The sequence below is a fragment of the Anomaloglossus baeobatrachus genome, chromosome 5 (assembly GCF_048569485.1).
Source record: "Anomaloglossus baeobatrachus isolate aAnoBae1 chromosome 5, aAnoBae1.hap1, whole genome shotgun sequence".
NCBI lineage: Eukaryota > Metazoa > Chordata > Amphibia > Anura > Aromobatidae > Anomaloglossus > Anomaloglossus baeobatrachus.
Window position 1 is genome coordinate 331659721 of NC_134357.1, and position 12494 is coordinate 331672214.

Genomic DNA, 12494 nt, shown 5'->3' on the forward strand with positions numbered 1-12494 from the left:
TGGCATTGTTTCCAGTATGATGGCTACACAGTCCCCTCCATACATAGTATGAATGATGGCTCCATAGTCCCCCTATACACGGTATGATGCCTGAGAAAAAAAGGGAACCAGCACGATCTGAAATTGGCATGCATCATATAAAAAGTGAAAATTCACAAATTTATTCCAACTGTACTATAATAAAAAAATGAGATTTTTAGCAAATAATTGATCAATTTTTTGAGCCACCCCTGCCAACGTCACGGCAAATCTCAATAGGGGGGTCCTACTCTACATTCTGTATTTCATGTGCCATGCGGCCTCCTAGATAAAGTTAAAAGCAGAACCATAATGGAGCACACATACCTGCAACCTGTATATAGCCGCTTCCATGTTGCAAAAAAGGCACTTGTGGATAGAGACCAGCCCAGGTCCCAGCATGTGGAGCAAGCCCTACACATACCAGGACTATATCAGAACTGATCCTCCCAGTGTCAAAAAGCAACCATTGATAAAGGCGGACCAGATCCAAGAATGGTGCTTAATTAGCATTGCCTGTGGAAAGGGGTGAGGTAACTGAGTCTGAACAGCTACCAACAGGAGGAATATATTGCAAGCCAAAATCAGGCGTGCATGGTATGGTGTTGGTCAGACACCAGATTTGTAGCATAACTACGGTCAAAACAGAGAAAAAAAAAAAAAGTTGAACTGCTTGGCATTGTTTCCAGTATGATGGCTACACAGTCCCCTCCATACATAGTATGAATGATGGCTCCATAGTCCCCCTATACACGGTATGATGCCTCCACAGTCCACCTAAAGACAGTATGATGGCTCTACAGTCCCCCCCCCATACACAGTATCAATGATGGCTCCATAGTCCCCCTATACACGGTATGATGCCTCCACAGTCCACCTAAAGACAGTATGATGGCTCTACAGTCCCCCCCCCATACACAGTATCAATGATGGCTCCATAGTCCCCCTATACACGGTATGATGCCTCCACAGTCCACCTAAAAACAGTATAATGGCTCCACAGTCCCTCTATACACAGTATGAATGATGGCTCGACAGTCCTCTTATACACGGTATGATGCCTCCACAGTCCACCTAAAGACAGTATGATGGCTCCACAGCCCCCCCCCCCCCATACACCGTATGAATGATGGCTCCACAGTCCTCCTATACACGGTATGATAACTCCACAGTCCACCTAAAGACAGTATGATGGCTCCACAGCCCCCCCCCCATACACAGTATGAATGAAGGCTCTATAGTCCCCCTATACACGGTATGATGCCTCCACAGTCCACCTAAAAACAGTATAATGGCTCCACAGTCCCTCTATACACAGTATGAATGATGGCTCGACAGTCCTCTTATACACGGTATGATGCCTCCACAGTCCACCTAAAGACAGTATGATGGCTCCACATCCCCCCCCATACACAGTATGAATGATGGCTCCACAGTCCTCCTATACATGGTATGATACCTCCACAGTCCACCTAAAAACAGTATGATGGCTCCACAGTCCACCTATACACAGTATGAATAATGGTTCCACAGTCCTCTTATACACGGTATGATGCCTCCACAGTCCACCTAAAAACAGTATAATGGCTCCACAGTCCCTCTATACACAGTATGAATGATGGCTCCACAGTCCTCTTATACACGGTATGATGCCTCCACAGTCCACCTAAAGACAGTATGATGGCTCCACAGCCCCCCCCATACACAGTATGAATGAAGGCTCTATAGTCCCCCTATACACGGTATGATGCCTCCACAGTCCACCTAAAAACAGTATAATTGCTCCACAGTCCCTCTATACACAGTATGAATGATGGTTCCACAGTCCTCTTATACATGGTATGATGCCTCCACAGTCCACCTAAAGACAGTATGATGGCCCCACAGCCCCCCCATACACAGTATGAATGATGGCTCCACAGTCCTCCTATACACGGTATGATACCTCCTCAGTCCACCTAAAGACAGTATGATGGCTCCACAGCCCCCCCCCCCCATACACAGTATGAATGATGGCTCCATAGTCCACCTATACACGGTATGATGCCTCCACAGTCCACCTAAAAACAGTATGATGGCTCCACAGTCCCCCTATACACAGTATGAATGATGGCTCGACAGTCCTCTTATACACGGTATGATGCCTCCACAGTCCACCTAAAGACAGTATGATGGCTCCACATCCCCCCCCCATACACAGTAGGAATGATGGCTCCATAGTCCTCCTATACACGGTATGATACCTCCACAGTCCACCTAAAGACAGTATGATGGCTCCACAGCCCTTCCCCCCCATACACAGTATGAATGATGGCTCCATAGTCCCCCTATACACGGTATGATGCCTCCACAGTCCACGTAAAAACAGTATGATGGCTCCATAGTCCCCCTATACACAGTATGAATGATGGTTCCACAGTCCTCTTATACACGGTATGATACCTCCACAGTCCACCTAAAGACAGTATGATGGCTCCACATCCCCCCCCCATACACAGTATGAATGATGGCTCCACAGTCCTCCTATACATGGTATGATACCTCCACAGTCCACCTAAAGACAGTATGATGGCTCCATAGTCCCTCTATACAAAGTATGAATGATGGTTCCACAGTCCTCCTATACACGGTATGATGGCTTAACAGCCCTCTCCCAGACATATTATAATGTCTCCACATACCTCATATGCGCAGTATGATGACTCCATAGCCCTCCATAAGTGTGATGGCCCTACAGCCTCCCCTATATACATTGACAGTCCTACAGCTCCCCTCGACACACAGTTTAATCCCCACACACACTCCTTAAATGCGGGATCCTTGCCCCCTATGATAGTCCCTTAACCCCCTTATATACAGTACAATGACACCATAATACTTCTATACACTGTATAGCTCATAGTCCTATACACATTATGAGAACCTCACAGCCTTCACAATTAATGACTGACGAAAAAACTACTCTCGTAGCCATGTTTCACTAATATTTTTCTGTGCTCTGTGCAAAGGCTGAGGCTCCTTATTGAAGGTGCGGTCTAGTTACTCTATACTGCCTGCTGCATTGAGACTCAGTCTGTGTAAATACTTTTATGCTGAAAAAAAAATTGTAGTCTAGAAGTGATACCCCTCTCCTCCAGGTGGGGGGCCTGTGCCGTTCACTACTGGGCCCTACTCCTGACTCACGGGCCCTATAGCAGCCACATGGTCTGACCCTGACTACATTGTGTCTTGAAGAATGACATGTCACATGAAACTGCCTTCCGCAGCATCAACTTTGTAACAGACTTTGGCTGCTCCTCTCTGTTTTAATCCTCCTATACAAGTGTTTCAGTCCATTACTTTCTTCAACCTACATATAAAAATGATGATCATTGCCACCTGTTTGGCATAACTGGTTGCTCATAAACCTGCCTAGTCTAGGTTCACATAGCATTTCTCACTAGGATCAGTGGCACTGGCGGGTCTTATATCCGAACCCCACAAAATGGGATTGTAGCGCATGCACCAATGGGGCTATAGACTATAATGATGCAGACAGAGTCACATTTGATTTGAAGGCAAAGGACGGTCACACCAAATATTGATTGGATTTAGATTTTTTATTTTTGTTCATTCATTATTCATTTTGTTAAACAATAAAAAATAAACTGCTAACACTTCTATTTTTCAAAGCATTGTTTGCATTTTTCCACATCTTGCTAAAAATGTTGCACTGCACTGTGTGTGCGTATGTATATACCGTATTTTACAGATTATAAGAAGCACTTTTCCCCCCAAAAAAACTGGGGGTGCATCTTATAACCTGGATATGGCTTACCAGAGCAGTGGTGGTGGAGCGGGGTCACAGGAGGCATGGTTGGCAATACTCAGGGCTTGGAGTAAGGGGTGTCACTGCAGTGGAGCAGCTCAGGAGGGTCACAGGACAGAGGGTCAGCAATGCGGCGGGCGCCATTGATCTTACAGAGGGCAGCGGGCTCCATTGAATCGCCCGCAGTTGACGCAATGCAATAGAGTTTAAGAAAATGGCCGCCTAGGCAACGTGTGTGCAGATTGACGCAATGGACTTCAAGAAAATGGCCGTGGAGTCCTAACTGTGCTTGCACCGCATTCACAGCCATTATCTTGAAGTCAAGTGTGTGTGATTCAATGGAGCCTGCAGTCTGCCGGCAGATCAATGGTGTCTGCCACCACAACACCCCTGAGCCCGCATTATTGCTGACCCTCCATCCACTGACCTTCCTGAACCGTGACACCCCCTCCTCTGAGCCCGCAGAATTGCCGACCCTGGCTCCTGTGACCTTCCTGAGCAGCTCCACCACTGCCACTCCCTCCTGGGGACATATTATAAGACGCACTAGGATTATAAGATGGACCCTCATTTTAACATTAAAAACTATTTTTTCCCTATTTTCCTCCTTTAAATTTGGGGTGCGTCTCATAATCCGGTACGTCTTATAAACCGAAAAATAAGGTATTTTTTTCTAGCTCTGACCACCCCCTTTAATCATAAACCTATTATATTGTGACAAACCTTTATTTTTATGGTTACAGAGACTATCCTATAGAACCAGGACAAGATTGTAAAGTACGGGTGGATCTGATGCCTCAGCTCTCTGGACTTCGCAAGCTAGCGGTGAATTTTGAAAGTGACCACCTACAAGGCGTGAAAGGTTATAAGAATATCATCATAGCGCCTCTTCCAAAGTGAAGGATGTAGTAGCCTTACAATCGAGGACACTAGTCCTCACCAACAGCACATGTTATGTACCAGTCCTATAATGTGAGAAAACCTATTACATAAGAAGCCATATTTACAAGTATACACACTGCCGACTCTGAATCTTGAGACGTGCACTGTGCATTATACAATATCTGGCCTACGAGCCAGGATTTCCAGTGTTTAAGGCAATATAGTGTCTGAAGCTCCTGCCGCTTTTTTGCAATCTGTAAACTCTATGAATATTCTGATTTATATTGGGGGGAGGGACGGATTTGTTACTATGATATTGTAAATAACACTTTGTATCCAGACATTAAAAGATCATTTATACAGAACTGACAAGGAGTCTGTGCGTTGTCTTGACCTTTTGATTGCTCTTTCTAGCTATAATATATGATTTCTTTCACAAGCAGAGTTCCTGGAAGATGTGTGATGATAACATGAGCCAGGACTGGGACGCAGTCCATTTGGACTCGCATGCTACCAGAAGGCTTGGCTCCTGTAAAACACAAGCGTGCATTTTGGACGGCCTTGTTTATTACAAACCTTGAAGCTGGTCCAGAATAAATCCCCTACAGCCACAACTAATCTGCAGTGCTCATCAGTAATGCATAGGGTCAAGTCTAACCACTGAGAGATGCACGATGCTTAGGGCTCACTCAGACATCCGTGATTTCTCTCGCACTCAAAAAAAGATGCAAGTTTTATGATTTGTCCTTGATACCATTTAAAGTTTTTACCATCAATTATATGGAAAAAAAGGTTTCTTCTATCAGTTTGTGAAAAACAGACAGCACATGGGTGTCATCTAAATACTGTCCAACTTTGTCATGGACCCATAGACCTACAAGCTTGATCTGAGACTCAGATCAAAATTGGACAGGTCAGTGTCTTAATGCGGATCAGTTGGGATGCAAAATACATGGACATGTGGCCATCCTCATAGATTGCAATAGGTAAGGCCAGTTTCACACATCCTTCTTTTTGCCGGTTTCGCGGATCCGGCACGCTCCCGTACAGTGAATACAGTACAATGATAGCGCAACAAGCGCCGGTCATGTGCTGTCATGTGACCGGCGCATGTGACCCGGAAGTTACAGCGCTGTCTTTGTACTGTATTCACTGTACGGGAGCGCGCCCGATCCGCGAAACCGGCAAAAAGAAGGATGTGTGAAACTGGCCTAAGAGAAAACAGGAATAGGACTTTTATGTGAAAAACTCAAATCTGAATGAGCTCTTAGGCTTAGCTTCCAAAGTAATGAATGGGTAATTTCGTTTCGGGAACATTTTTGCAGACATACTATTATAACATTTTTTGTAAATGGTGAGGAGTCCCTTATTTTGGACCTTCATGCAGTGGTGTAACTGGACTTCGAGGGGCCCCGGTGCAAAGTTTGGACCTGGGCCCCCCATTCCCATATTTTGGTCACCCCCCATCCCTGTATATTGGTCAGATGTATGTACATTTAGCATTCTAAATCCTATAAAGACAAACAAGTTGCCCTCCCTGCCCCATTATGCAATAATGTCCCCCATCCTGTTCTAATGTACTCTATCCTGGACTGCTTCTTGGTAAATATGTCCCCCATCCTGGTATGTCTCTCATCCTAGTAAATATGTCCCCCCCTTCCTGGTATATACTGTCCCCTTCCTGCCATATATGTTCCTCTCCTGGGCCCCTCCTGGTATTTACTGTCCCACTCCTGATAAAGACTATACTCATCCTCCCCAGCTTCCATGAGCTCTGTCCTCCTCTATAGCCAGTCTGCAGTGGCCGGAAGCTTTCATAGGTGTCCGTACTATGGCAACACATGACATCATTGTCATGCTCTGCCTCAGTCACAGGGACAGTGATGTTAGCTGTCAGCCGGCCACTGTTTGGCTGGCAGTGTGTATTGCAGTGCAGGGACCCAACGGGTCTCTGCACCGTGATGCATTTCAGCTGGATGTGCTGCCTTGGATGCACATCTAGCTGAAGCATTGACTAGGGCCAGATGGCTCCATGCACCCTCGGGCCCGGTCGCAATTGTAGTGCCCCTGAACCCATCAGGAGCTACAAGGTACTGCATCCTGTCAAAGATTCAGGGCCTACCTCCAGGAACACAGAAGACCCGTGCCGGTAACACCAAAACACATATCTAATTCCTGTTAATCCCTTTCCCAAAGGCTGGTGACAGACTTGGGTTGGACCCAATGGATGGCCACCTAGGGTTGGAGCCGATCCAGTCCACTAGATGACAACCAGAGAGGAGGGGTGAGACAGTCAGTAAGTGGAAGTGAGAGGAGATGGACGTAACCGTACTGACGGGAGTGTGTAACAGTAACCTGACAGGTGCAGGCGTGTGGTTGCCGGTGGAGTACTCTCGGAACCATAGCACCGACTGGGTACAGAGCCCTAGGTCAGGCAAATGCTCCAGACAGACCTGATAAAATCTGCACAGTAAGGAGACCATTCAGGACCTCACTGACCGTAAAAGTCTGGGGACGCCAGCAGTGATGGGAGAACCAGGGACCGGAATGGAATACCGACCCTACAGGGTTTAAACTTCCCGCCGTACGAACTAAAGACTGAAAGACTACAGAAGGGGACCCCCAGACGCCCCAAGCCACGGGGACCCACCAACTTGAGACAGGTGCAGGGGAAAGAAACCACCAGGTTACCACACTGGCACAGGGACTAAGGGGACCAGTGGTGAGGATCAGCCTTCCTTGGGATTCCAGCCATAACAATGCTGTGAGTAAAGAACCCAGTTACACTGCAATCCCTTGTGTGGCCTACGTTCTTTCTGCGCCTAACTCCATCACCTACCCCCTGGGGCCAGGCCCTACTTGCGGAGGGCCGCAACATCCAGGCTGCCATTAACACCAGCCCCAGTGGTGAGAAACTGTGCAGCGGCGGTTCCATCTCCATAACCGCAACCCGCAAGTGGCATCACGATAAAAACTTTATTCAATATTTCCCCTGTATATAACCCCTTGCAAGCAACCCCCAGGGTCACGGAACCGGACAACGGCCACCCAGTGACACATCCCAGTAATACACCACCCGCGACAGTGTACCCCATAGCCCTGGGGCGAGTCACAATCCCTGCAACTGCTATCATTCCGCCTCTGCCTCCATCTAGTACGTTAATAAGGCTAAGTGCAGTAGCTGTTGCGCCTACTGTCGGGTATATATGTTTATAAGGTGTACAACCAATTGTGACCGTAGTCTTGATGAATGTCTGGTTTAATAAAAAATGAAACATACCATATCCTTTTTTTTATGTATAGAAAAGGTCACCTTCCTATTCGCTGAATAAACAGTATGCAGAAAAATGGTAAAAGGACAGTCTTTGGGCCTTGGTCAGGTATGGGCTGCTTCCAAACAAGAGCTTTATGGAGGCGTACAAAATTATCACAAAGCATGCCCATACATCCCAGTGATTGTGATGTTCTTTTTGGTGGCACTGCAGAAGATCTTGCTTCCAGGTTTCCTTGTGGATTATACAATCTGATTGGCTTTATAGAAGAACCTTTCTAACATAATGGGATTATCCAGTGTGAACAATCCCTATAATTTAATGCAAATCAACTGTTCTCCCTTCCTTTCAAAATGCTGAGTTCTTGGTCTTTTATGGTTTTTGTTCTTTTATGGTTTTATCAACAATTAAGTATTTTTTGTGAACTGTGATAAATTCCGAGTAATTACTAGATTCGATTCGTAACAACCTAATTCATCACATGTATTTTTAGCACAGAACGCATTTCTAGTAAAGAATATACATGGGAATTAAAGATTTAGGAAAGCAAAAAAAAAAAAGTATGTGACCTTTCCTGCGAAAACAGGATACAGGTGAGTCGGTGAGAAAATACTTCCAGTCAACTAAAGGTTAGTACCGCCTAATAACTCCATGGTCTTAGGTGAACCTGAAATAACATTAGTCCCTTCCTAGATTCTCTATTCTCTATTCTTTTATCAAAAGGACTTTGGATAATCATGTTAAGCAAATATTTTGCAAAGGATATATTCCTTAGAAATCATTATTGCTCATGGGTTAAAGGGTATGTCTGTTTTGCACAATTCTTTCAGGCCACTATTCGACAAACAACTTAAAGGTCCCGGTGTAAAAGTTGAGTTTGATCCTCGCTCCTGTCCTCACACCACCTTTGACAAAATGTCCCGCTCGATATTTGTTTGCATTATACGTATAAGGACTTATGCAAAAATATATGGCTACAATGAAGCACATGATGGCATGTAGGTTTTCACTGCCCTATTTTATATCAGGAACCATTGATGACAAGGTAAAATACACTACCATACAAACCAGACCACAGAAAGCTGTGGAAGCAGATCTGCACTTTAACAATCATTTTCACATATGGTAATTCAAGACTCCAAATTATATAAAAAATTCAGAGCCCAAAATGTAGACGCAAGACACGAATAAATATCCAGACCCCCAAATAAAATCCAGTTCCAGGCTAGGACCTTTAATAATTCTACAGGAAGATGAGTATGCAGCACCAATATGGATAAAACTCAAAAATTTATTGAAAAAAAAATGAAAACATGATAAAACGCAGGACACTGACGTGTTTCGAACATCAGTCCTTAATCGTAGGTACCTATTAAGGACTGACGTCCAAAACGAGTTAGTGTCCTGCGTTTTAACATGTTTTCATTTTTGGTGCTTCTTCCTGTTCACTTTTCGTGGAAGCCAGCCGAGTACATCCATGCACCTACAACAAAATCCGGATTGCTTGGATATTCTATGGACTCTTAGTGAGCTGATCAAACTTGTTTTGTCTTTAGTAATTCTACACACCTTAGACAGACCCCCTGATACCATTCCTGAACCTCAAATGAATTCCGAACCCCTTCCCCAATCTCAAAATTTAAAACCCCAGAATTAACCCTAGAACGCATACCTGGGGCCTCGCAGGCCTGCTAGGTCACTTATTTTCTATGGCAAATTTTTATGGTTGCGCGTTCTAGGGTTAATAAAGACCCCTTAAATATCCTGACTCCCGGACAAGACCCCTTTACCCTTCCCATGTTTCAGACCTGGTCCCCGCTTCAGCTTAGGGCAGTGCTCCACTTGGTCTGGACCTCAATCGGTATCTGGAAGATGTTTATGTTGGACATGCTTTGTGCTGACGCTAAGCGACATCAGGATCTGAGTTAGGAGGACTCAAGATTGTGCAAAGTAAAGAAATGAATGAAGTACTGCAGTAACTATTAACCATGGAGTCTTGCCTAATCAAAACTACATGGGCCCCAGGTACTACTGTAACGCAACTGACAGCTGCTACAGGGCAAATGTATAACTCACTGGAAGCTCCCCTGACAATATCACACATTACCCAGGGGTGCAAAATAAAAACCGGAACCCCAGCATCTAGCAGATTGCTGAAGCAGCATCTAACTAAAAAATAAGCCTGTGAAATCCTTATGCGGGTGACCTGTGCACCTCCATTTCTGTACTACATTTCTTACAGAGAACACGGATTACTTATTCCTCCCTGAAGAACGCTGATGATTACAACAAGCATGTAGGCTCACGAGTTTAATAGCATTGGTTATAAAGCGTTGTTTAACATGCATTATGAGAAATGAGGGAAAGTCCGGGTAACCCACAAGTAAGGTTAATTATATTCCGAGCTATAATCTATCATGTTGTGCAAACTATACGTATTAAGAAAATAATGTAAAGTTGTTTACCATAAAACAATAAACTCCCAATTTCCGACCTAGGTTGGCATGCAGTAAGTACATTAGTTGAATTTTCTACAGATTCTAAAAGATTTAAAGAGGTTGGCTACTACCTCAGCACCTGCTTCAGCTGAATGTGCCTCCGAGGGTGCACATCCAGCTGAAATGCATTGCAGCACAGAGACCTGTTTGGTCCCTTCACTGAAAATTGCGGTTGCAAGGAAACACAAAATTCAGGAGTCGGCGCTGTGGTGAACACGTGTGCCGCTGTTTAAGGAAATGAATATTCACTGCTCCCCACGTCTATAATTCCACCCACCTCTCTGCACTGAAGATGGAGCCAAGACCAAGAGGTGGGCTGGGCTATGGGCATGCGGAGCAGTGAATATTCATTTCCTTAAACAGTGAACCCATGTGATCACCCAGCCGCCACCTTACTGCAGCTGCTGGGCGATCACATGTGTGGGCTGTTTAAGGAAATGAATATTCACTGCTCCCCACGCCCATAGTCTGGGCATGGGGAGCAGTGAATGTGCTGGCAGCTGACGTCTGTGTTAGTGGGAACGCATGGCAGTGCTTGCACTGTGTCACAAGATGCAGGAGGTTCAAGATAGGAGGGGAGGTAGGTGGAGTTTTGAGTGGGTGTAGTAGGTGCTGGCTTACAGGCCAATGCAATGCATGATGGAACTTGTAGCAATAGAATAGTTAGTCAGGATAGGAAGTTGTGCATTAACCCATCAGACCTGTATTCAGCAATGAGGATGTGTGGCTAGAAAATGATAAAAGGTAATATTGCTAAAAAAAGATGTCTTGAGAGGCACATAGTAGCAAGATTTATGAAAAAAAATCAGTTATGGTACTCGACAAGCTCTCTAAATTCTGGTTTGAACAGGGGTGCACTGCTCCTATGTTATGGCTTCCGGATTCTTGGCTGGGCTATAGGCTCCTGCTAGCCCAAACTGTGTTTTCCAAAGCTGTTAAGCAGCGATCGCTCCATCTCTGCAACATCAAAAGAGCACAGTGGTGCAGAAGGTCTTGAACAGCACTGAAAAGCTTTTTTTTTTTTCCCTCTGCAATACGTGAAGCTAAATATTTGTTTTCATACTTTTTTTTTCTTCATTTTCTTTTGCCAATAGCCAATAACAGTGGGAAAACAAAGAAAATGACTCTTTTTCACATTTATTACTTTTTTATGACCACAAAAGGACCACTGATATACATTTTATGATAATTTTCCCTCACAGTAACAATTTTTTTATATCTTTTTTTTTATTGGTAGACACGATGTGTTGATCGCTTCTTAGTGCATTGTATTGCAATGTTGCAGCTACTCAAAAAAATAAATTTTGGTGTTTTTGAATTTTTTTTTCGTTACGCTGTTTACCGATCTGATTAATTTATATTTTAATAGAGCAGACATTTCTGTACTCAGCGATACCAAATATGTATTATTGGTTTTATTTTCAATGATATGAACTTATTTTATTTTTTTGTTTTTTTCATATTTTTAAAACTTCTTTTTCTTCACTTTTTATTTTATTTACTCGACACTGCGATTATCTGTTTTCTGGTGCTGTGCAGCAGAAATGATGATTTCCTATGAACACCAGCTTGTAGCCAGCGTTCAAAGGAAGTTTATCATGATAGACACCAGGGTCATTAGTTGACCCCTCGGCTGTAATGACAACCCACTGGTGCCCCGCGATCACGGCATGAAGCCACCGATGGGAGAGAGGTATGATGTCGGCGCTCCCTGTCATCACTTGTTAAATCCTGCTATCAGAAATTGACAGCAAGATTTAACTGGTTAACAGCCATGGGCGAATCTTCGAACAATTGCGGCTGTTAGAGGCACATGTCAGCTAATCAGATCAGCTGTCATGTGCAGGGAAAGATGCAGTCTCAGCATGCGAGCCCGCATCAAACCAAGGGACACGACGTATGATGTGAAGGGATTAATCGGATTTTCCCAGTAACTTGGGCTGGTATATTAGCCCCAGTTACAGTAGAAGTTACAAGTAGAGCCGATTGTCTCCTAGGACCTAGCGGCTCCTGCTA

The 12494-nt window shown here is 44.6% G+C and overlaps 1 protein-coding gene across 1 annotated transcript in view; it reads left to right on the forward strand.

The window, feature by feature from the left end:
• TGM2 (transglutaminase 2) overlaps positions 1-5080 on the forward strand; it is a 108672-nt gene extending 103592 nt beyond the window's left edge. The window contains exon 13 of the mRNA XM_075347543.1: positions 4570-5080. Within this exon, the coding sequence (XP_075203658.1) occupies positions 4570-4726 (157 nt within the window). The 3' untranslated portion in view covers positions 4727-5080. The remainder of the gene's footprint in view (positions 1-4569) is intronic.
• The last annotated feature ends 7414 nt before the right edge of the window (positions 5081-12494 follow it).